The 24,462-nt window shown below is 43.5% G+C and overlaps 1 protein-coding gene across 2 annotated transcripts; it reads right to left on the bottom strand.

The window, feature by feature from the left end:
* Window positions 1-2,433: 2,433 nt before the first annotated feature.
* TAF5L (TATA-box binding protein associated factor 5 like) lies at window positions 2,434-24,411 on the bottom strand. 2 transcript variants are annotated; one of them, XM_065632604.1, is made up of 6 exons: window positions 24,199-24,411; window positions 23,505-23,831; window positions 19,153-19,297; window positions 14,381-14,485; window positions 10,280-11,004; window positions 2,434-4,393 (listed from the first exon to the last, which is right to left on the bottom strand). In XM_065632604.1, the coding sequence occupies exons 3-6, from the start codon at window positions 19,292-19,294 to the stop codon at window positions 3,596-3,598; spliced, it is 1,770 nt and encodes a 589-aa protein (XP_065488676.1). In that variant the 5' UTR covers window positions 19,295-19,297; window positions 23,505-23,831; window positions 24,199-24,411; the 3' UTR covers window positions 2,434-3,595. The 2 variants fall into 2 exon arrangements, with proteins under 2 accessions (XP_065488676.1, XP_065488675.1); XM_065632603.1 differs by lacking the exon at window positions 23,505-23,831.
* Between the last annotated feature and the right edge of the window lie 51 nt (window positions 24,412-24,462).

Genomic DNA, 24,462 nt, shown 5'->3' with positions numbered 1-24,462 from the left:
ACTTCACCGTTTGGGAAGTTAAGACATTTAGGCTGAACAGCGTGGCTGCTCCGGAGATGCCAGTGTTACAAGTGGGAAGGGCACCTTTAGCACAAACTCGTGAATGGGTGTAGCAGTTTGTTTATAAGAGCAAATACCCTTTCCTTTCTTCAGTATTCAGTGACTAAGCATGGACTTGTACCTCAGCTTTGTCTATATTTACTGTGGCCTGGACTACGTGACACCTTTTGAAAGGGTGTTTTGCTGTTCATTGCCTTTATCAATTCAAGAGGTTAGGGAACAGAACAAAATTGTCAGGTAATTGGTGTCAAGGGAATATTTTTCCCGCTCATAAAATCAAGGTGTAGAACTTATTGCTGCAGCAAACTGTGAAAGCTACAAGTATATAGCTGATTAGTAAAAGGGATGAGACAAAATTAATGAAAACTAAATCCATGAGCAGCTATTGCAGATACAAAGCCTGCAGCTCTGGAAGTCTACAAAAAAAAATATCCAAAAGCAACAAACAATAACTATGAGAAGATACGAGAATGTAGACTATGGAAAAATTGCTGTCTATACAGCCGCTTTCTCTGAGCATCTCCTGCCAGGCACTGCCCAATACCCCGCAGCGCCCAGAGGCGCGTGAAGCGAGCGGAGCTTTGCAGGGGAAGGAGCATCTGGCTACATGACTGAGAACTGCGTTACGCCCGGGCTCGCAAGCTGCAACAGTCCCTGCTATGACGCTTGTTAATATTTGCGTGCTTAACTATGTCAACTTAAATGCTTTTGCGTTTATGATATATACTTAGAATTGAAAAAGGAAGGGGTCTGTGCGAATGCAGACTTATTTCTGAAATACACAGTAAATAGAGATTATGGTCCAAATTTAGCTAGACTTAATGGTATTCCTTCCTCCCACTCATACTTTCCTGCCAGTTCTGCCTTGAAATTCAGCCTGTCAATCAATTGCAGACATGTCTTATAGGCTAGGTTATTTCCTGGCTTCCTGTCTGCAAACATTTACATTCCGTGAACACCAAAAACTGTCCACACAATACATAAGTTTATAGGTTTGAAGCGTATCATCTGTGTTTTTCCAACACCTCAGAAACCTCTTTTATGTCTTTTAGCCTATGTACATTCAATAGGATTTGCTTCCTAAGTCTCTTTACTCTTGTCACTTTTCTATGCAAAAAAATTCAGAATAACCCAACTAATAAAAGGCTCACTTCCACTGTAGAAGTAAGATGTGAAATGGAAACTTTGTTCCCTGCCCATCTCACCTTTATTTCCACCGGCCCACCCCCTTTTGGTTGCTGTTTGCTCTACTTCAGGACCAGAAGTCCAGCTGCTCTAAATCTAAACGCTGCTCAGGACATAGGGCAACCAACACCAAAATTAGTTCCAGCAAACACTATGAGCCATATCCTTCCCTGGTATTCACACAGGCTGTCAGCCAAGCACTTCTATACTTTGCTATGACCAGTCATTTCACAAGGAAATCTTTGGGCTAGAATCTACAGAATCAAACAAAACCACTCAAAACAACCACAGAGCTTACTGCAGGTTGACGAATACAATGTGTTTAGTCTGGTGAGCAGTATCAGCTCAACAGATCTGAAGGAAAAGCTCTCCCTAGAGACCTGCATAGCACAAAGCATCAGTGATACAACCATCTCCCATACTGTTTTTTTTCAAAGCGCCTGACCCTCGTTTGAGACTGTTGAGCTGCTTCACACTTTCGATACCCAGCCGTCAGAAGATTAGCAGTGCCATTCAACTCCAAGCGTACAGAGGGTTTCCGGTACTCGCAGAACTGAGCTGCAGCACACACTGTTACTAAACTCAGAAAGGTCAAACACTTTTCTGGTAAAAGGTTTTGGTCATTTATCAACCTAAGGAGACAATAGAAAAATAGCAATTGTGAGCTGTCATCTAAACTTTTTTTGATTATTCAGATGGTCTCAAGAGACTTCTCTCATGAAAGTCCAGAAGGTCTGAGGGAAGCTGAAGGGAATTATCATTTACTACCCACAGCCTATCTAGAAGACATTAGGAATGTGCCTTTGCTCCAAAGAGGCATTTTAGAACATCAAATCACAACGTAAAGGTCATGCAGTGCTACAGAATGAGGCCTTCTGGTGCATGCTGTCAACTGCAGAGGGTACCTAGACCCTCCACGTGCATTTCAGCTGATCTACAAAGCTGCGTCAACACCCTACTCCACGACCTGTCAAGTCGGCTTTGTGGAAAGCAAGGAGGGGGATATCAAAACTGCGTGCACCAAGCGAGCGAGACCACCTGATTCAGCCTCCGCATGCCAAGCGGGCTCTGGCTCAAGCAGCGTAGGAGATGCATGCTCCTGCTTTCTTCTTCCCATGCACGCCAGAGCAAGTTTCCCAGAAAGGGGCCAAACACTTTTTTTTTTTTTTTAAACTAAATGCTTTTAATAGAAAACAAAATACAAAATAACTCTTTCCAGAAAGCAGAAATATTTAATCTCTCCAAATGACAAACTAGAACGTGCTTCTTCTGCAGATCCTTGTTGTAAATGCTGATGATTTATCTCACAAAGTGTTCCTGAAACTGATATTGCAACATTTTGAGAAAAATCCAACACTGGCAGAGCTGCCTCTGTGTATGCACAATAATTTAGTAATACTATTTTTTCCCATGTCACTTTGTGTCTCTCCCTCTCTCCCTGTCCCCCTCTCCCTAGACTGTCAACTTCCATTTACGGAAATATTTCTGTGAGGTGCAATGGTGGACTGACATGCCCAGTTTCCATTAGGAGTCCAAACTTAGCTGCTTCAGTTCTCTTGTGCCCTCCCTCCAGACAAGGCAAGTCGTTTATTACCCTTAAAGCCACCGCTCTACTCCCACTGTCCTTCCATCCTCAAAACACAGTGCAACCAGATTCAGAAAGATTCCTAATTAATGGAACATAAATACAAATCTCACAGCTAGTATCAGGAACCAAACCCAAATGACAATGCAGAGATGGGCCCCAACAGAGGTCAGATTTCCACCCCCTTACTAAAAAGAACGATGGAATTTTCTACTTAGCAAGTCCAAAATATTCCAGAAGTGCTATAGGGAGCTGTAATATTTAGGACCACTATCACTGTAGAAAATACATAATGTTTTTTTAATAGAAGGGTCTTAAAATGCTGGTCCTCTGCAATACCAGGAAAACAAAAGCAAACCAAAAAACACTGAGCCAGTAGTTCTCCACACACTCAAGCCTCAGTTAACAGTGGGTAAGATTTGCCCATCAATCAATGCAGGATATTTAAGTGCAGGTCAGCAGCTTATCTGGTTGGCAGTTCACTTGTCTGGAACAGGCTTTCGGTCTCCCCAGGCTACTAGTGACTCAACTTTTCCCCATCCCTATAAGATTAGAATGCATACATATTTTCATAACTCCTCCTTTTTTCCTTATTCTGTTCAACAGCATTTTTTGTGGGCAAGACATTTTAAAGCATTTGTATCACTCTGAACATGCCTTTCAAGGGGGTAGGGGAAGAAAAGTGTTTCACAGTCATTAATCTCAGCTTGCAATGGACTCTGGCATTCAATACACCCACCCACTTCCCTAAGAAAAAAAAAAAAGTTAATGTTCCTGATTTTCTTGTGCAATTCCAGTCACTAGAAGAAGATTACAGGCCATAAACTGTACGCTCAGTACATTATTCATTTGTCCGGTATATACACCAACCAGTTCACTGGAAGACCCATCTGCAGGGGCATTGCAGTAAGTGTTCCGAATGTCCCAGACCCGGACTGAATTGTCCATCGACGCTGAAGCAATTAAACTACTGTCAGGGCTAAAAGTAAGGCTGGTTATGTTGTCCGTGTGCCCCCTCAGTTCTTTGTAAAGAGTTCCTGATGCCAAGTCCCACAGCTTTAGCCGCTGGTCTTCACCTGCTGACGCCAGGTACTTACCATTGGGAGAAAACGCAAGCGCTAACACGGGGCCACGGTGCCCAGTGAAAAGACGCACTGAGTTGCCTTGCTGAGTGCTCCACAAGCGCACGGTTTTGTCCGTGGAGCCCGTTGCTACATAGTTGGAATTGGGGTGGAACTTGACACAGTCTACGTCCGACAAATGGCCTGCGTATATCCGCAGCGGGTACGTCCGATCAAATGACCAGAGCCTTGCAGTGCGATCATGGGAACCACTGGCGAAGTACAGGCTGCAGGGGCTAATATCCAAATCCCAGACAGGATAGGCATGTCCTTGGTACAACACAGTGTTTGTAAAACTTCCGAGGTCCCAGTATCTGATGGACATGTCCTCAGAACAAGATAAGAGTCCCGAACTGTCTGAAAGGAACCTCGTGCTATACACAGGTCCACAGTGTCCTCTCAGGGTCTTCATTTCTGTGCCTGCGCTGTCATCCTCTTCCTCCTGGTTGGGGAGGAGAAAAAGAAACAAGAAAGGAAAGCATGTTTATCTGTTCAACAAACACAGGAAACACCATGAGGAAAACAGGCGGGCGTTAATACTGAAGAAGCTATTTTAGATGTGGCACATTTTATGAAACTCTGAGACACAAACATTGCTAGGGCGTTTGTTATATCTAAGTTAATGCTGAAAGAGATAGGGAGAGAAGACTTTATATAAAGGTTTATATCTTCATTTTGGGTAGCCTCATGCTCCCTCCAGAAGGCACCTTAACCTGGGACTGTATGCAAATAGGGGAAAAAATTTATGACATTTTTCCACTTGCTAAAAACATAGCTTATTCCCTATCTGGTCTCTACTAAATTTTTGGCTAAGATGCTGAAACAGACCTTGGCTCTTCTTTTTTGGTGTGGTTATTATTGGAAGTGAATCTCACAGTAGAGAAAAAGAAACACAGATATCTTAAACAAAAAGCAGGAGAAAGACACAGCATATTTGACAAGCTGTCTGCTCAACATTCCTCCTTAGTCCCACATGTGAACAGAAACCCAGCAAGGCCGTAATATCTAATTCTCCATGAAAGCTCCATCTGCATGCTTTTACATCCTCACTCTTCAAGAACAACAAGCGTATGCAGCTTATTTAGGTCAAAGGATCTGTTTTGGGGTAGGAGAAGATGAACAATCACAAAAAGGATGGCACTGGAAATCTTTTTATCCTGCAATTCTCCAATTCAAGTACCAGGGTAGATAGTTAACAAGTAAAGACTTTCATGTTTAAAGACTGTTCAGTGAGCTGCGCTAAGGGAAATCTCCCCATGGAGGGTAAGTGCCTCTGAAAGTCTGCTCAAGGACCATTTCTTCAAAGGCTACAGACTGCACAATTTTCAACTAATCTCAATTCAAGAGAGCATCCTTGCCCAACAAACTGGGGTCTCACTGACAGAGTGTGAGATAACCACGGCTTGGGGTGCTTGAGATGCCCCTTCTCCTCAGTACTGAATCAGTAACACTCATCTACAGACAATCTCTGCACATCGAATTCAAACAACGCCCTTTTGCTTGTGAGCAGCCCCTTTAACTTCTGCCATCAAAAACCAGCCCGTTTCCTGCCCTGAGAGGAAACCCAGTTCCCCAGGGCTGCCGGACCGCTAGCCACCAGCATGTCAGTGTGTCCTGAGCAGCTCTCCTGGCTGACACGACATCTTCTGTCCCTCTGACCTCAGGACAGTTTTGCTTCAGACTTAGTAACAGTCCTGAAAGCCCTTCTCCTCCAGTGGCTTCAAACGTCATGTCTGAGGTGAGCAAACTCTGACTTAGCTTGCTGGCCACCTTTCTCCATCCCCACCGTGTGTTTAGCAGGAGGCAGCAGCAGGCTGTGTTTAGCCACACTAATTCTCCTCAGAGCAGCCCATGCCCATGGGAATTTTATGATGTGGCTGGGAGCCAACTTCATCTCTGCTATGGAGGTGAGGCAGAGAGAAATTGCAGGCTCTAGCATGCAAAGCCCCATTCTTATTCATATTGCTCTTTCTACCTCAGAGCATTGCTTGCTAGAGCCCACGGCATCTCTAGGCTATGTTGCCACATTAAAGGAGAGAGGCTGATACCTGCAGCATTTTATACTGTTTAAGTACAACCATAAGATTCCTGACAAGTTACCAGTGGAAGCCCTGACAACTTACCAGTTGAAGCCCATTCAAGTTACCTATATTGTATTATAGTTTCTGTAAATTCTGCAAGTCCAGGTACTTAATTTTACGCCTTCAAATTCCTATAGAGTTACTTGGTCTGTCAGGGAGCACCTACTCTTCTTGTATTACAGTAGCAGCTTACTTGACAATGTTTTCTGTAGCATTCAAAACCACACTCTTATATGGTCACAACTAGCAAATCTTATCTTTGACTTCTGTTTGACGCCCACTTCGCATAACAATTGCACACTGCTGTTATAACTCACCAAAAATGTTATACCTGTCATGCCTCTGAGTCACTAAATTTTATGTTTCCTCCCCTATCCAAGTTACTCTGTTGACCAGATCAACAAAGTGGCTGGAAGTACAGCCACTAAATTAGTGGCTTGCAGAACCAAGCTTCATTTCTTTGTCAGATAAAGCAGGGCATCCCACAACTACTACCATGTAGGTGAGCATTTACAGCAGCTATAAAAAGGTTGCAACCTGTGTTATGAATCAGCAAGGCAGCAGGGAATCTCTCTTCATAATGTTTTTTCAGGATTTGAATTTCACACGCTGAATAAGTTTCCTGGATATATGGATATCCTGGGCACTACCCAGATATCCATTAGCTCCTTCTGAAGCGGTTGCTGCTTCAAGTTAGCACGAACAATTTGTATTTCCTTGGAATGGACAAGAAATTAAGTTATATAAACCTATTTTAATCAATAACCTACATACACACTAAAAACTACCTTTTATTATTTGTACTATCCATTTTGAAAATAACTATCAAAACAGATTTTAAGTAATAGAAGTGGAAAACCTACGAACGCTACTAAAATGAGCTAAAAAATTAAGTCTACTCTTCAGCAGTGAAAAGGAAGTCCTCCTCAGAAAGTACAAGACTCCTCAAAAGTATATTATTAAGAAACTGAAAAGAACAAAAACTTTGGCATGCTTTGTTACGCAGGACACCTTCCAAATGATACCTATGGACAGATTGCCCAATTCCTCAGCTGTTACTTAAATCAGTAACAGATTTTGCATGACAGTCATGTGGACCCAGAAGAATTTAGTGGAAATGCATTTAACACTGTGAGCAGCAAACATCTAGCTGACAAAAACTATCTTGATCTTCTACCCAGCATAAGCCTCGAGGGAACCAGTGAGCCACAAAAAGCATCAATGACATGAAGAAAGCAAAACAATATCTCCCTCACTGCCTTTTTTTTTTTTTTCCTAACTAGTAACAGGTTTCCCTGGGTATCATCGTCTCTCTCATCCTGCAGTGCTCTTAAGATGTCAAAAGGAAAGATCTCTTCCGTGCCTACAGTAGTGATCTCCTATCAGGGAAAGATGAGGGACTAAATACCACAGCACTCTTTGCAGGAGATTTCATACTGCTCTTTCCAGAATTCTCTCCCATCTGCCATCCACTCAGGTGTCAGCATCATCCCTGCTCACTATCACTTGAAGGACCACTGCCCCTTAAAAGCAGAATCTTGGAAGCAGAGCTGAATGGTCTCAAGTCTTAGTCTTTACAGAATTTAAAGGCTGACACTCTTGCAGCTTGAAACAGAGAGTACTATTTTCTCATATTGATTTATGTAGTACCAGTGATGGGCATGGCAAAATGGCAAAGAGACAAATAATACGTCCATTTGCATGGCTGCAAAACTGCATTTTTACACTGGACTTTAAGAGGGCTATAATATGGCATTTGTGAGATGCTACTATAAAGAAAAAGGAATTTATCTCAAAATAATAAGCCTCTCCTATTTCCAAGAGGCAAGACAACACAACACTAGTGAAGTGCCCTGGGGCATCACACTGAGGGAAAATTCACTAAAATTACACTTAGTAGATGACTTCAATGTTACTGACACAAAGGCTTTACATGGACTAGGAAAAAAATATCATTCTCTAACACTTTTGCCAAGTCTCAACCTCATTTTTATATTTATATATACGTAAAGAGCTAATAAACTCAACAGTGTAGTTTTAGTGCCACTCTGAACAAGATCCACTGAAACTTGCAAAGCTTTAGACTCCTATTTCTCCATAAGCAGAAGGACCTCTTTGCTTGCAGCAAATCAAAAATGAAGCTGAAGAATACTTATTTCAGCCACTACTAAATACAGTATCCAAAGCTAACTACACAATACAGAAATTAACCAAACCAAACCAAACTTAGAAACCTTACAAAACCCAGCTGAGTTTAACATCCTCACAAGTTATTCTGTAGAACCCAGGGAAGCAATGTCAAATCACATTCAGAATTTTTATTCTTTGTCAAAGTTTTCATCAGATTTATCACTGTGAATTGTTGCTGCTCATAGTGCAGCAACAGTCTGAAACACAGCCCAAGTTCACACTGAGCTGCATTACTGGTAACTGCAGCCCGGTCAGGGTGGTCTTGTTTGGTCTGTCTCAGTATCTGTGGCTTCTGCTCCTCTGGCACCCAAGCAGGTGCTGTTTTTTTCCCACCTCTGACCCCATGGGTGTCTGTGTATTTTCACTTTGGGCTCTCAGATACAGAAATTTATTTCCTTTGTTGTCAATAGGCTTTCATTTACACTTGGGACACGTAACCAGCCGAGCATTCAGGCTAGCATCGTCCCTTAACTCCTTAACTTTGAACTCCTGATCAGGTCACTATTCGTTTTGTCAGTGGTGGAAGTTATTCAGAGCAACAATGACTTTAACCTGTGCTGGTCTTCGACCAGTTTTTCGTTTTGGACCTGTGCACAAATACTGCAGGATATACAAAATACTAAATAACCAATGAGAGCCATTTGTACTCAAGCTTCTGTGGCTGTTTCATACTACATGTACAATATGCAAGTATGTGTCTCTGTGCAAAAAAAAAAAAAAAAAAAAAAAGCGATAACCTGGCAATATCTCACTTTTCTATAGCCTGGAGCGAAAGGAGGTGATCTGCTGATTTACCAGAGAAAATTCTCCTCTGTTGCAGGTTATTGACATTTGGTTTCCATGACAGGCAATACACACAGTCACATGTCCTACGAACTCCTGCAGTAATAAGTCCACAACTCCATCTTGTCTAGTCTGACCCACTTACCTGCTCGTTCTGCAGAAAGGGTTAACCTGGGAAGCAGTGAGCATGTCCCTGTGCTATCTCACCTGAACGCCTGCCTCTGGTTCTCAAGCTGACTAAGTAATCCCTAACCATAGATCCCTGCACACAGCAGGCTCTCTGCACTCTGCCAAAACAAACAGAACACTGCCACTAGGTATTTTTTATGAGAAGAAAAAACAGTGGAAAAAAGACATTGCTCCTGCTAAATGCTCAACACAAGAACAAATGAGGCTCTTTTTTTCTTTTTCCTTCAAAAGGAGTGTTATTAAACAAAGGAAGAGTCACAAAATCTGATCTCTAACCAGATATAAGATGCTACGTGGGCAGCTGTGGCAAGAGGGAAGGAAGGGTGTGACTAGAAGGCAAAAAAAAAAATAGTAAACGAGAAGATGCTATCTAGTCTGCATGTGAAGGCACACACCCCCCTGGTCCTTGTCTCCAGCACTCCAAGTGGGAAGTCTCTGAAGTTTCTACACTGCAGATTCCTTAACAGAGGCATTTTAGATAATTTTTCCATGCTAACTCTTCATCTCTGGTTAAGGTGATTCCTTAAATACAGTTTTGCACTTAGGCATTCCTCCTTCTTACTGAGGCCTCAGACCAGCCTCCTTTGGCTCTTTCCTTACTTTGTCCTTATTTTCCTCTTCCTGCATCTCTCCCCTTCTCTCCACCCTTCTGACTGTTCTCAGCCAGTTTCCTTCTAGTTTTCGTTTACCATAATGTGTTCTTACTGCCTGAATATCCTCGTTTCATCTTCCCATCCATAAGAAGGCTCCATGCTTCTCGAGGAAGGGAACCTTCTCTAGCCACCTGTCCTTACTGGGTTGCCTGTGCACTGTCATCTGTTCAAGCACAGCTGGAGGAAGGAAATCAGCACCTAGGACTAACGAACTATGACCAGAGCACAAACTCATCGCACCTCAGTGCAGCATTTACAGCCACTGCCGGAAAGAACAAGGACAAGAATAGGCTATAAAATTTGTGCGTCCAGGCCAACAGGTTGTGGAACAGCCTCACATTCCCCTAAGATATTATTTAATACTCCACAACACACGTCCAAAATACCTCAGCAGAAAGGGTGGGGGGGGCAAGGGGGGAAAGGTATCCAGACCTCCTCATCCAGGATGTCACAAGCCAGGCGGATGCGAGACACATCAACCAGGTGGGGCTCAGATTTTAACTTCCTGGAACGCAGACTCCACAGCTTCACGCACGAATTATCAAACCCAGCAGCGAGCAACTTGCTGTTTGGTGAAATCTCTGCAGTGTTCAGCAACTGCTCCGTGTTATAGAAGGCATAGAAACAGATGGTCGTTAAGGAAGGAGGCCCGTCCTTGACACGTTTAATGCTGTCTTGCAGTAAATCCAGTGCCGCCTCGTTCTGCAGAATGGAAGCCGGCACATCACTGGGTTCCAGGCCGTTGCTCTCGTTGCGTGAGGAGCTCCCACCAGCGTAGAGCTGGTAGTCGGTCCTCTTGGCGGGCTGTACATCCAGGTGAATGTGCAAGGTCAGGACTTTGCACAGGGCGTTGTTGTTGTCACTTTGGAGGTAGCGAAGAAGGTAGTTGTAGCTGTCTTCTTGAAGGCGGATGACATACTTGTTGTCCAGAAAAGCCCGGAGCTTCAAGTTGGACAGGATATCTTGAATAGTCATGGTAGTCTGCAACTGCTCAATGATATCCTTCTGGCTGGCGTTCTGCAAGAACATGCCATGGAAGCGGCTGTAAAAACTGTCCACTGTGCTTTTTAGGCCATTCTGGACCATGTTCAGATGGAGGTAGACGAAGAGGGGATACAGAAGAGGCATCACTTCATGGCTGTGCTGAGAATCTGAATCTATATAAAAAACAGTAACAAACTCTGAATGATTTCTCAATCCACTTTCTACTGGCAATAAAACAGAGCAAGGACAACTACTTCAAAAAACCTTGACAGTGACAGAGAGCAAGCAAGAGGAGACTTTTGTTGGTGCATCTAAGCGAATCTCTTCTGTCACCCAAAGGGAATACACAGTACCTATTGCAGATGTGAAGAGAGACTTTTCAAGTCAGTGAGGTATGCTGTCAGAACAAAATGCAAACATTTCAAAACCCTTTTTAGGCATGGGCCAGCTATTAAAATACCATCTCAAACTACATGACAGCTGAATTTTTACCCTATGAATTTCAAAGGAAAAAACCCATGCCTTCTGTTTATTGCAATAAATGGATTTTAAAATTTATTCATTATATTTAGAATAGTATTTAACATGTTTAAGTCAAAATTATTTACCTAGCTTGTGCAGGCCTGAACTTTGGTGGCTTTTTTTTCCTCTCAGCTTCAATAAAACTTGCATGGGGTGCTTTGGATGGAATTGATTTGTCTCCAGGGAAAAGGAAGCTACAGTTTCCAAAGCTACTGCAATGTGCTGTGCTCTTGTTTTATTTTTGTGCCTGCTCATGTGCACACTTTCTCCCTCTCCCCATGCTCCTCTCTCTGCCAAGGCAAATCCCAGCAGTAATTCCTAGCACACGGCATAAGGAACTCCCCATTAGGCTGTGCTGGACCTTGCAGAGACTGATCTGTGCAACAGCTCCACCCCTCCCTCACCAGGTTCTTGGGGCTGCTTCCCTCCCACGTTCAGCTGGGAGCTGTAAGGAGCGGAGCCCGACTGCAGAACACCATGGCAGCACACAGAGCACAACAACGAGTCACCAGAGGACCAAACAGTCCAAATTACTGGAACAAAACAGGCACTGCTGATCCTCAAACAGCACTGCTTCTTTTCAACTTGTTCTTCCCTCCTGACACTCAACAATGCATATTCTTTTTTCCTTTTTCCATTAGGTTATTTTTCCTCTCCTGTTGAGCACTCTTCCAGACTTTTTCTGGTCCATGCTGTGCCTCTCTCTCATTGCTATATGAGTAACTACAGAACGTGTGTGTGGTCTGCAGTGTATACATACATATTTGCAGACTTAGGCATCATTCTCCCTTCTGTCTCACTGAAACTGGGCCAAAGCCAGTGAAACCAGTGGTTTGTATGCGGTAAAAGCACTAAGCAGCCAGCAGCTGCTGTTTTCTCTGCAGGTGCTATACAGTCCAGAAACACAGCAAGAGGAAAGATCTCACTCTGCAGCACGGGAAAAAGGGAAGAGATGGCAAGTTGGCAGAAATGGGAAGGAAGAAAATGTTCCTCAGCGACGTCTGAAGAAGGGTTACAGGAGCTGGGTCTGTCTAGCCTGGAGAAGATTAAGGGGCTATCTAACTGCTGTCTTCAGTACCCAGTTGGACATTATGGAGGAAATGAAGCCAGCCTCTTCTCAGAGGTGCTCAGTGGAAGGACAACAGACAAGCTGCTAAAAAGGAACTTCTCACCAAATCGCTCAGACCCTGCAGCTGGGGCCCAAAGGTGCAGTGCATTCTTTACACTTTTTGGTTTTTAAAACCTGGCTGGACAAGGCCCTGAACAACCTGATCAAACTCCAATTGTACCCAGCTTTGAGCAGCTAGTTGAACTAGAGACCTCTAGAGTAATTCATAAATTATTCAGTGGTCCTAGTCCCCTGCCTACTCCTCAGTGCCCCTGTAGGCAGGTGTCACAGAAGTGGGAAGTGTCCTGCTGTGCCTTGCGGCTGCCTGGCAAGTTACACACATGAACTGCTCCTGTTTCTACATGGGAGTAAGAAATCAAAACCAAGCAAGAGGGACAAAAAAGATGCAAACAGTTGACCTGAACACCAAAACCATGCCCAGAACTTCTCCAAGTAATATTTAAGCCACTGAACAGAGCAGTCATACTTCTCAAAAATCTATTAAACCATACAGATTTACCTTCAATACTAAAGAGCAATGGTGTTGAACTGCTCTAAGTGGCAAGGCTAAGACTAAGGCACCATTTTCTGCCTCTGCCTTCCTCCCTTTCCCCTCAACAACTATCAGGAATATTAATGCTGAGATCAAGTCCCTGTACTGGACAAATGTAGACATACCACAAGCCGGGAGGAGTAGCAATCTCACTTTCCTTGGTACTATTATCTAAAAATCCTATCTGCTTTCTTCTTCACACATTTGGGACTCAGAAGAAATGAGGGCATTCCAAGGCGTACCTAATTTTTTTTCTTTTTTTCTGCATCACACCTCCAGTCTCAAAGCCAGTACAGGTAAATTTAAGGGAACAGAAGATTCTCCCTTAAAAATCTAGACCCTCATAAAATGAAGCCAGTTATGAATAAAATTCAAACCCCTAAACTATGAAACAGCAGAGAACTACGCTCATTTCTAAGCTACCTGCCTTTCAAATAAAGCACTCTAATCTTTTTTGCCCTGTATATATATGCTGTTGTCTAGAATCATAGAATCACTTAGGTTGGAAGAGATCCTCAAGACCATTGAGTCGGTAACCTAACTCTGGCACTAAACCGTGTCCCTAAGAGCCTGACCAATACATCTTTTGAACACCTTCAGGGATGGTGACTCAGTCACTTCCCCAGGCAGCCTGTTCCAGTCCTTCACAACCCCTTCCGTGGAGAAACATTTCCTAATATCCAATCTAAACCTCCCCTGGCACAACTTGAGGCCATTTCCTCTTGTCCTATCACTTGCTACTTGGGAGAAGAGCCCAACCCCCTCCATGCTACAACCTCCTTTCAGGTAGTTGCAGAGAGCAATAAGGTCTCCCCTCAGCCTCCTTTTCTCCAGGCTGAACAGCCCCAGTTCCCTCAGCCGCTCCTCATCAGACTTGTGCTCCAGGCCCCTCACCAGCTTCATCGCCCTCCTCTGCACTCTCTCCAGTATTTCAATGTCTTTCTTGTAGTGAGGGGCCCAAAACTGAACACAGGATTCAAGGTGTGGCCTCACCAGTGCCAAGTACAAGGGGACAATCACTTCTCCAGTCCTGCTGGCCACACTATTCCTGATACAAGCCAGGATGCTGTTGGCCTTTTTGGCCACCTGGGCACACTGCTGGCTCATGGTCAGCTGGCTGTCGAGCTACACAAAGGTCAAATGGTTGAACACGAAAGGGCAAACATACCGCTGTCTACAGAAGCCAAAAGTACTCAGCACCCAGGCAACAAAAAAAGGAAAAAAAAAATTTCTATTTGTAGTAACTGAAATCTCAAAACTAGAAATCAAAATATTAGAGACATGATTTGTAATTTTATTATCTTGTCCTTTACTAATTGAAATGACAAAAAACCAAACCCAAAACAGCTAGTTTCCTCTTCCTTACCTGTGAGAAAATTGCGTAATCGTCCAAATTGTACTTCATATTGCTGTGGCTCTGCCAGGCAGGGAGCTGCAGACACAACGTTGGCACAACCAGATTCAGATTGGACTGTGAAATAAAATAAGTAAAATTAAATAGGGGTTTAAGGAGTTTTGCATACGTGTCTGGAAACGAAGCTACTCATAAAATCCAAGGTAATGCAGCCACCAGGATGACATTTCATCTTTCAAACCATCCAGGGATGACACAGTCCAAAGCATCTGAACATGGCATTAACAACCCAGACAGATCATGAATGAGGATGTATACTGAAAACTTTAAAAAACAAACAGAAAAACCCCCCCAAAACCCAAAAAAACCACCTCGTGCTCCCCCCAGAACACATTTTTCAGTTTTCAAATACAACCTTAAGTTCCCAAGAAATTCAGAGTAATACCGTCACAGGTCCCTTAACGGTTTTACATAATACTCAGCAGTTTTACTACTTTGGCACTGAGAAAAGATGAGAAAAACAATCTGCAACTTTCTCCAAAGTTTCTCTTTCAGTGGGACCCACCACTCATCATGGACAGAAGGTCTGCAATGGCACTGCCTCAAGAGTCTCAAATTCCTTGTCCCAGTCACTATCATTTACTAGTCTCCCAGGGGTGGTGGTGAAAACACACTGAATCTCTAAGCAAACACTTACTAGTTTTTAATCAAAATGTGTCCTCCTCCCTGAGGACTTTTCAGGTTAAATAGCAGCTGATATCTGACCACAAACCCAGTTGTTACAGTCTCCTGAGATGGTGCTAAAAACCTGTTTTCAGAACCAATACCACCTCTGGTAAAAGTGGTCCTGGACTATTTAGAAAGGGAGTTGGCTTCTCCTTCTCTGGCACCAAACCTTTGCTCTTCTGCTAATCTCTCAAGGGACTTTGTGCAGGCTTACAGCCACTCACTAACACATCCTAAGTGTGTACAAATACCAGTGATTAGAAACACAAGTTACGAAATTATAATTAATATGTTTATTTGTCTGCTCGTTTAAGAGGAGCACGAAACGACAAGGAGTTTCACTGTTTTCCTTTCCTATTTTTTTTTTTCCAATTCATAACTACTTTCACTTCCACAAAACTTCTTTTCATTACTCTCAGTTTTAACTCCTTCAACTTCTTTCAGTCCCCCCTGCCCCTCCACTGCTTTCCATTCTCTCTCTTTGCCTCCCTACTCCTGACTGATCACTTTTTGTCCCAGCATTTGGCTCACACACAGAGGCACAACTCTGACAGCCCTGGAAGTCTATAAACAACATCATCAAATTTTCACATGCTGAAGAGAGATAGGCCGGCCTCCAGCTCCTCTCAATGCTTCTAATTAGAAAGAGATCAGCACATGGTGTACAGGCAGCCTCTCACTATTCTCCCCTCTCTCTGGTAAGACACAGGTCTGTCCTCCTGAAGCTTATGGAAACACGGGAGGTATGTTTACCAGTTCTCCAGGGCAAGCTGAATTCAGCTTCGGAAACAGAGAGCTGGGCTGTGCTTACCATGGGAAAAAACAAATACAGACTCCAGCACCAATATCCTATCTTCTCTCAAATCAGTTGAAAATACACAAATATGACCTGTTGAAAGGTAGAGCTACACTGCGCTTTCTACAGCCTGGCTGCTTCAGAAACTGAAAGCTGGTAGGAACTCCAGGATCACATACAGTATTACTTAACAGCTAAAGTAAAATACTCTGCTATTTGGAGTTAAAATTTAATATAATCAATATTCAGCAAGAGAAAGTAAACTGCATGCACGTGCATGTAGTAACTCAGGAATACTTAGTGACACTTTTCGATACCACCCATACTACTCATTGTAAAAGTAAAGAAAAACAGAAATACAAAGGCCTGGATTTTATGCTGTGTCACAGGGTTACATCCAAGGGTCAACTCTCCATGGAGTTCCAGTGGCCTCATTTCAGCAGGGACGGGAACGACTTGCCACCTTGCCCGTGCCACACAAGCACAACTGGCTGTCCTTGGTGCCATGAAGTGGATCAAATGATTCCAAAACAAGACTAAATTTTCAGGCATATTTCTTCTCCTGACAGAAATAAAACACTGGCCATATCCTTCTCATACATTAATAAATCTACCATAGTGTCTTTTCCACTTCCTCAGTGGTTATAAGAACATCTATTGGAAACATCTGCTCCTTGACTTCACTTGCAGTAGTTGCAGCCAGCTGTGTGATCTGACAGCAAACTCAAAGGAACTTGCTCCTAACCCAGGGATATGGGCGGTACCCTCGTAGTCTCCTGTGTTGGCCACGAGCAGTGTTGCTTCCACCTGACAAATACAGGGCTACAGCAAACACTCTTTGTTTCACAGCAACTGATTCCTCTTTTACATGCATGTAATGATGTATAATTTTACTTTTTTTTCAGATAGTCTTATGTGTTGATAGTATAGCATAGGCAATACTAGAGGAAACTGTTAGTCACTAATTCTTCTAGTTTTCTGCAGAAATACGGTACAGTCACAAAGAAGGTCTGTGCTGTATTTTGTCTAGCATCCTGCCTGATTGCATCTGCAGTAATCTCATCTGGGCTCCCTTTCCCATGAAAGGTTGGACCAGATCATCTTTTGAGGTCCCTTCCAACCTGGGCTGCCCTATGATTCTGTGAAAGCAGAGCTGTACAGATATAGCAAGTACATGAGGCAATGAAGAAGGGCTGAACTCTTCTGAAGAGGATGTCTGGAAGAAGATAAAAAGAAATGCTGAGGTAAAACTGAGAAACGAAACTATTTAAAACCAAAACCAGAGGACACTTTTCACTGTGAAAGAAGAAACTGCAGAATTGAAGACACAAGGAAACAACTCTCCCATTTATACAGGTTTGTTAATTTAAAAGTCAAACAATAAGAGCTGAACAGAAAAAACAAGGTGAGTTTTGTTAAGAAATGAGCAAAAACATATTCAGAAAAAAATATTTGATTGCTTCACCAAAATAAAGCAATGCAGGCTTTAGAATCTGGTCAGGTTTTACTCAGTTTGCAAAACTAAGATGACAGCAGCAGAAAGTATTTTCAGCCTGTTGTCGGAATAAGTACAAATTGGGTTTTTCTTTCTTGACAGTCATTCATAGAACTGCAGCGTACTCTCTGACAGCTTACTACAAGCATGTTTGACAAGAAGTAGTAAGCAGCTCAATACATCAGAGCAGACCATTTTCAGTTCTAACGAAAACTGATGACTAAGTTCTGAATCACCAGCCACAAAACCCTTGCACTAGTATGAGGATACAGACTAATAAGAAATTTAGTAAGAACATTCGGTGGAAGATTAGTAAAAAGACAAAACCCAATCGCACACTTATTCACACTCTTTACTGAAACATTTTTTTCTGCATGATGCCGTATGAGAATGCAAGGGCTTGCAATCCAGCTCCTCTCTCCTACTCAGATACTCCTGCGTTCTCCTGATATGGATTGGTCCCAAGTTCTAAACCTCATTTCAACACTGACCTTTCTACACACCTCTCCCATAAACCAGACAAAAACAATTTGGCATTTTACTTTGGTTTCATTCCTTCCCTGTATCACCCAGTATTATTTCAGGGAGTTGCAACAAACTTCCAGTAGTTACTCTGAAAACAACAAGGAAATGAAAAGTATGAAGGAGACGTAAGTCACTTCTATTAGCAAAATATTACCCAATTTCCTTCAGGTCCCTGAGAGAGTTAGCCTGGACATTTACCTACGCGTCACTCATTGGATTGGAACTATGGTAATATACTATAGAGATGGAAAGAGCTATTTTGGCATCCAATTGTATCTACCTGCAAGCACAGTTATATAGCAACAAATGTTTTGTCAAATCAAGTTTTATCAAAAGTAAATAAGGTCTCCACCACTCTTGGCCTGGGATACTGTCACAATCTAAGCAATTTCATTAACAAAAAATATTTCCTCCTTTCGTTTTCACCCAGTATTTTCCATTACTTTTACAAGTAAGTTTAATCTACACAACCTCCACATTGCTTGCTTCCTTTGAATATTTGTACATGCTCAAGCAGTAGTGTAGTTTTTGTTATAACAAAAATAATAATTAAAATGAAGACTGTCACAGACAGGATTTCAAAAGCAGGTAGTGTAACAGGATTCTGAAATGTTTAAGAAAGTGGAGAAAGGGCATGCAGGGAAATAAACTGTCTCATCCACTGAAGGTTTTTTTGGTTGGTTTGTTTGTTTGTTTTTTGTTTCTTCTTGGTTTGGTTTGGGGTTTTTGTTTGTTTGTTTTTGGTTTTTTTGTGTGTGTGTTTCTGTTGCTTTTTTTTTTTTTTTTTTAAAGTGACAGAGGAGAGCTTTTACAACCAGAAAGCTGATTAGGCCAGAGAAAGAAATAGCCTGTATCACTTTCATTTCACATGACATAGCCCTGCTGGAGTACAAAGGTATAACAGATTTTCCTGCTTCTACTTAATTCCTCACCTCTATCCCAAAGCACCACTGTTCCCCAGACCTCACATTCTTTGGGATATAACATACGCATTTTTCACTATCCTGACCTGGTATTTCAGCTTGTCATTTCACTGACCATGAATCTCACCTTGTTACACTTTCATTCACATTTTAATTTTTCAAATGGTCAGAACTCACATAGACTTCAAAATGGGAAATTTCTTTATTTCAAAAGGAGAGCTGTCCATACATACAGACAAATTCACACATTACCAATATACATACTCACACGTATCACTAATCTGCCAAGAAGCATCCATAGAAAATATGACAGGATTACCTGTGAGATTAGCTGCCATCTCTTCAGCAGTCTGACACAGCCTCAGCCCTTGTTTTAGGGGACCTTCAGAGTCCACATACTGACGGCGCTTGAGGTAACAGGACACTGCCATCTGAATCTGTTCTGTGCGTACGCGTTTCATGACCTCAAAAGAAAAGAAAGAGATGATGAGGCTCTGACTGTGTAGGTATATGCTAAAACCAACACACACCACAGCTGTATTAAAACCAAGAACGAACAGCTCAGTATTTTCATTGCTGAAGTCAAACAACTTCATTAGTGAAGCATGAAATGAAACCTTTAGGCATTTCCCTCTCACTACTAAGGCATAACTACACACTTTGAATCAGATCTATGAAGATATTTTCCTGCCTAGTTCTACTAATTTCACCAAGGAATCCAAAATACTTACGAGGATTCTAGACCGAAACTGCAGTGGTGAGCTAAGTATTTGATTTTGTTAAAAATAACTCATAAAAAGGGAATGTTTCTCCTCCTTTCTTTTTTACAGTAACACTGTGGGTATTCTTCAGTCACTTTCTGATTCCTCTGCTTGACCAACCAACGAAGTGATACCAGAACAGTGAAGGGAATGAGAAATTAACATATAGGAAGGAAATTTCAGAATCGTTCTTAAAACACCACATCTATTTTACCTATTTGGGGAGTCCAAGAAGCAATAGCTTATAGCCTGAACTTAAAGGTTAGAGACAGGCTTGCAGCACTTCAGTTAGCTAAACTCCCAGAAAAAAACCAAAACCAAAACCACAAAGAAACCCCAAAACCCAGGGAAATTAAAAACAAAATTAGAGCCTTCTGACTTTTTTGCCTGCCTCCATCTATTCAGACTTCCCTTCCACAAAAGTTTTAAAAAAAAAAAAAAGCTTTTGAAGATTCATTTATATAAATTTTGACAGCCATCCTCACAAACACCACTTGATAGTATCTCAAAACCAAAAGGAGCCTGATGCTAGCTTTTAGTCTCTGGCTTGTAATAAAAGAACCTCAGTAAGACAAATGCTATCTGAGCAGCCCCTGACTGCCCCCAATCCTTCGCAACAGCCATTGATTTTACACAGAAGTTTAGATAACATAAAAGACTTTAAAGCAGAACTAAGCAATAGTTTTCTTCTACCAGAATAATAGGTACAGGCTGCCTCAAGATAGCTCTCTACACCTTACAGCCCCGCTGCCACAAGACCTGCATACATTTTACAAGTGCACAAGCTTTCTGGTTTGAGCAGCTAAATACAATGAAACACAACTTTTCAGAGAAAGAGACAAGGATGCCCATTTCTCTCCCTTGGAAGAACAGTATTTCTAACAAAATGAGAGCTTAAAAAATATGAACATAAATGAGCCTCTTCTATTACCCATGCTCACTTCAGTGCTTATCCCAGTTGTTAGAACAATAAACCCTCTGTGAAGTTCCAAGCAGATGGGGAAGCAAAGTTTCAGCAAAAGTTACTTTAAACAGATACGTGGAATTGCAAACCCATATGCTTTGACAAAAATTTTAAAAAGAATTTGTTCTCACTGGTGAAATAACTGTTGAGGGTGGGGAAGGGACATCAATCGGTATGGAGTTTTCAAAGCACTTCCAGATAGACCCATTAAAATCATTAGCTTCAACCACAACTTTTTCCACTCCAAAAGCAAACTTCCTTTTAATCTTCTTTGCAATTAAATAAATTAAATCCGACACCTACACTGTCTCAAATATAACACTTTTTCTGCTGCACAAAACTGTAGGAAAGACCGAATTCTAATGAAGAACATGAACAAGGGTGGACACTGGGATGGACCAGCATCTTAGCATCCTCCTAAAAAATACCCTTAGCTAAGCTTCGCAATATGTTACTATTCTGCATTTCAGCTAGCAGCACGGCCTGACGTACAAGTGACTTGCCCAGGTCCACACCGACACCTCTGCAGACAGTCTGCCATCCAGCTTAGGTTTGGGTAGCAACTTAATTGTATTTGAGATGCTCTCATAGATGCTTATTTCAGGTCTAGAAACCATTTTGAAGAGTTTGTATCTAGATTGTTGTATTTGGCTTATAATCCAAAATAAACTCACTCCCAAAATAGCACAGAACAGATTCAACTGAATGTTTCCAAAGTGTTTTAGCCAGTCAAAAGTGTGCAAATCAGCCTCAAGTCTGTGGCTCAATTGCAAAGAGAGAGCATCTAGAAATATCCTTGCCAATACTTTTTTTGTTTCAGTTACAGGATCAATTGGTACTAGGTTAAAACCCGTTATTCATGTGGCACAGCATGCATGTACAGATAATTCCTCGTACACTCACAATGGATCAGAGAAACCAAAAACTGGTGTGTCAAATATGCAGAACTCCAGGGAACCCTTTGAAATAACAGTGACAAACAAGAGGAGCACTGAGATCAGCCTTTTCAAGCTGCTGAAGGAGCAGATGACCAACAGAGAAAACGGTAAATTTCACACGATAGGCAAAAACAGCAGTAGGTTACCCAGCAGTTGCAAATTCTAACATCAGGATCAGACATTTTAGCAGCCAGAGAGAAGGGCCTGGGAAAGGAGCAGTCGCTGGCAGCTGATTCAAATCCGAGCTTTTTCAGAGCTTTGGGGATAACACCCCAAATGGGATAAGCCCCAGTTTCTTCAGCCAAGGGCAGGAAGGCGGCGTTTGCAGCTGCTTTATGCAACCTGTGCAGTTTCTTGCTCCCTTCACACACCTTGTGTACTCCTCCCAGCAGGCACACTAGTGGGTGTTACAAGCAGTATCTCAAGGAGATCTCTTTCCGTACTCCCAGGTGACAGAGCAGGAACTACCGTACAGGAAATGCACCTTGATCAAGAAACACCCGTTGGCATCAGACACACTATCACCCCTACTTCCATTTCAGGTCTTTGTTTCTTCGTTTATTTTGCCTTTATACGTCCACCATCAGCATTCCAAAGAGCAATGTCACAGAAGCAGAGAAAGCGAGCATGAAAAGTGCAAGAAGGGCAAAACCAGCATTCCTACAAATCGTCTTCATGAAGCCCTCACAATCAGAGTATATCATAAAATAAACATAAGGAGAGCGTGTCAAAATGTCTTCAACTGGGTTCAAGCTGAGCCAGTTCACAACAGGTCAAGGATGCAGAATTTAAAGGCAAAAAAGGACAAGCCTGTCATTTAAACCTCCAGACCAATTCTAAGACTCTAGCTCTCGATGCAGAAGACAACCTCCAAAATATGAAACAAACTGAATGTGTATAGCGTTCCCTGTCCATGCCTGCAGAAAGCTGCCAACAATTGCTCGGAAGTCCCAGCTGCCTTGTTCTTCTCAACCAGCCAGAGCGAACAATAAATACTAATGCCATTAACTATTTTTTACTGATAAACAAAATATATAAGGAAAGAGAGAAGAAAGATCACATCAGTAGTCTGCACAGCGACAATGCAATGTCTTCTGCAGTATCACAAATTTGAACAGAAAAATGCATGGATATTAGGTTAATTTTTTTTGAGGAACCAAAACGAATGAAGAAACACAGAGGAGAGGCCAATCACAGACAACGCATCACATGTTCCTCTTTCCTAGAAAAGCTGGAAATTATCTGTGTATTAACCATTGGGCCATGGAAATTAATTTCCTGCCTATGCTACATCTCAGGTACAGGTTTAGGCAGATTCCACAGCCCTGAAATATTACCAGTACAAACATAAAAAAAGAGCTTGAAAGCCAGCGTTGGAAACTCTGCTTTTAAATACTCTGCATTCCTGTCCTGACACTGGGACAGCAGCCTCTTCCTTCCAATAGACTAAGGAAAGATCTGTGAGCACCTGAGAAGAACCAAGGACAAGCAATCTTAGAAAAAATAAACGAAAAAACCCATGCAAAAACCCAAACCAACAATCAAACAACCCACAAAAGCGCATTTTGAATATTATCTACCGAGAACTATCTCAGGCCTCAGTTGTGAACAAAGAAGTACCATCTTTTATCTCTTATCACTACAGGTGAAATTTGGCATCTACCAACGATACTATATCACTTAATTTTAATTTTTCTGATACTGAATTAATCTAATATTTACAAAATTTTGTAAGGATGAACTGATATGAAGATAGCCGTGAACCTAGAGCAGATGGACTTCACACACGCAGCAGCTGCAATTCAGAAAAACAGGTAAGTAAACACGACAAGCCGACATGGAGACGCGGCGTGCCGGCGGTGCAAAATAGGAAAAGTGGTGCTGATAGCAGGAACTACGGAGAAGGCTTTTCCCTGAGCAGCGGCGTTCAGGCGACGAGGCAGAGAGGAAACAGCTGTGATTTTAGAAGAGCCGGTCTCCGTTTGCATTGGACCTCGATTTGGCTCACCGTCCACGGGTTAAGCTTTGCCAATTCCTCGGTGTTTCTTCCCAGCTCCCGAAGACGGAGCCAAACAGCGCGCTGCCCCCTCTGCGCTCCCGGGGCAGGAGCCGCAGGACACAACGCGGCACCTCACGCCTCCAGTCCCCGCCACCCGACCCGTCCACCCGGGAGCCCCGGCGGCCCCGCCAGCCGACACCCGGGCCCACGCCAAGGGTCCCACGGAGCCCCCGGCCCGTCCCAAACGTGTCCCGGGCCGCAGCCGCCCGGGCACGGCTTCACGCGTGGGGAACTGACGGGCGCTCGCTGAAGGGACGCGGAAGCCAAAGTCTTCCCCTAACAGAACGAAAAAAAAAAAATTTAAAAAAAAAGAAAAAAAAAAAGGAAGAGAAATGGTGCGATAAGAAGCTGCTAATTAAACCCACCCACTTTTCAAGGGAAAAAAAAAAAAAAAAAAAAGCCCACTCCGCGACCTCCAGGGGCAGCGAAGGCGCCCGGCCCGGCCCGGCCCTCGCCCGGGGCTGCCCCCCTGCCCCAGGCCCCCGGCCTCCCGGGAGCCGCCTGCCGGGCCGGGCCGGGCCTGCGGGCCTCCGCCACGAGGCGGCCCGGCGGGACGCCCCGGGCCCGCTCCCGCCGCCGCGCTCCCCGCGGGCCTCGTCCCGCAGCCCCGCGCCGGCCCCGCTCCCCTCTCCCCGCCACTCACTGAGCATCGCAGGCGGCGGCGGCGGGAGGCGGGGGCCGGCGGGGCCGGGGTGCAGAGGAGGCGCTGTCACTGCGCCCAGCGGCGCCAGGCGCTGCCGGCGGGCGCGCCGCCGCTGCCGCCTCCCCTGGCTGCCGGTGGTGGTGGCGCTGGCGCGGCCGGTGCTGCCCGGGGGCCGGCGGCGGCTGGCGGCGGCCGCTCCATGGCTGCCTGACACACGCCGCGGCGGGCGGGCGGGCGCGGGGCCGGGGGGGGAACGGCGCTGGA

The sequence above is a fragment of the Caloenas nicobarica genome, chromosome 3, assembly GCF_036013445.1.
Source record: "Caloenas nicobarica isolate bCalNic1 chromosome 3, bCalNic1.hap1, whole genome shotgun sequence".
NCBI lineage: Eukaryota > Metazoa > Chordata > Aves > Columbiformes > Columbidae > Caloenas > Caloenas nicobarica.
Note: the sequence above shows the minus strand (reverse complement) of the source record. Positions and strands in the feature narration are given on the sequence as shown.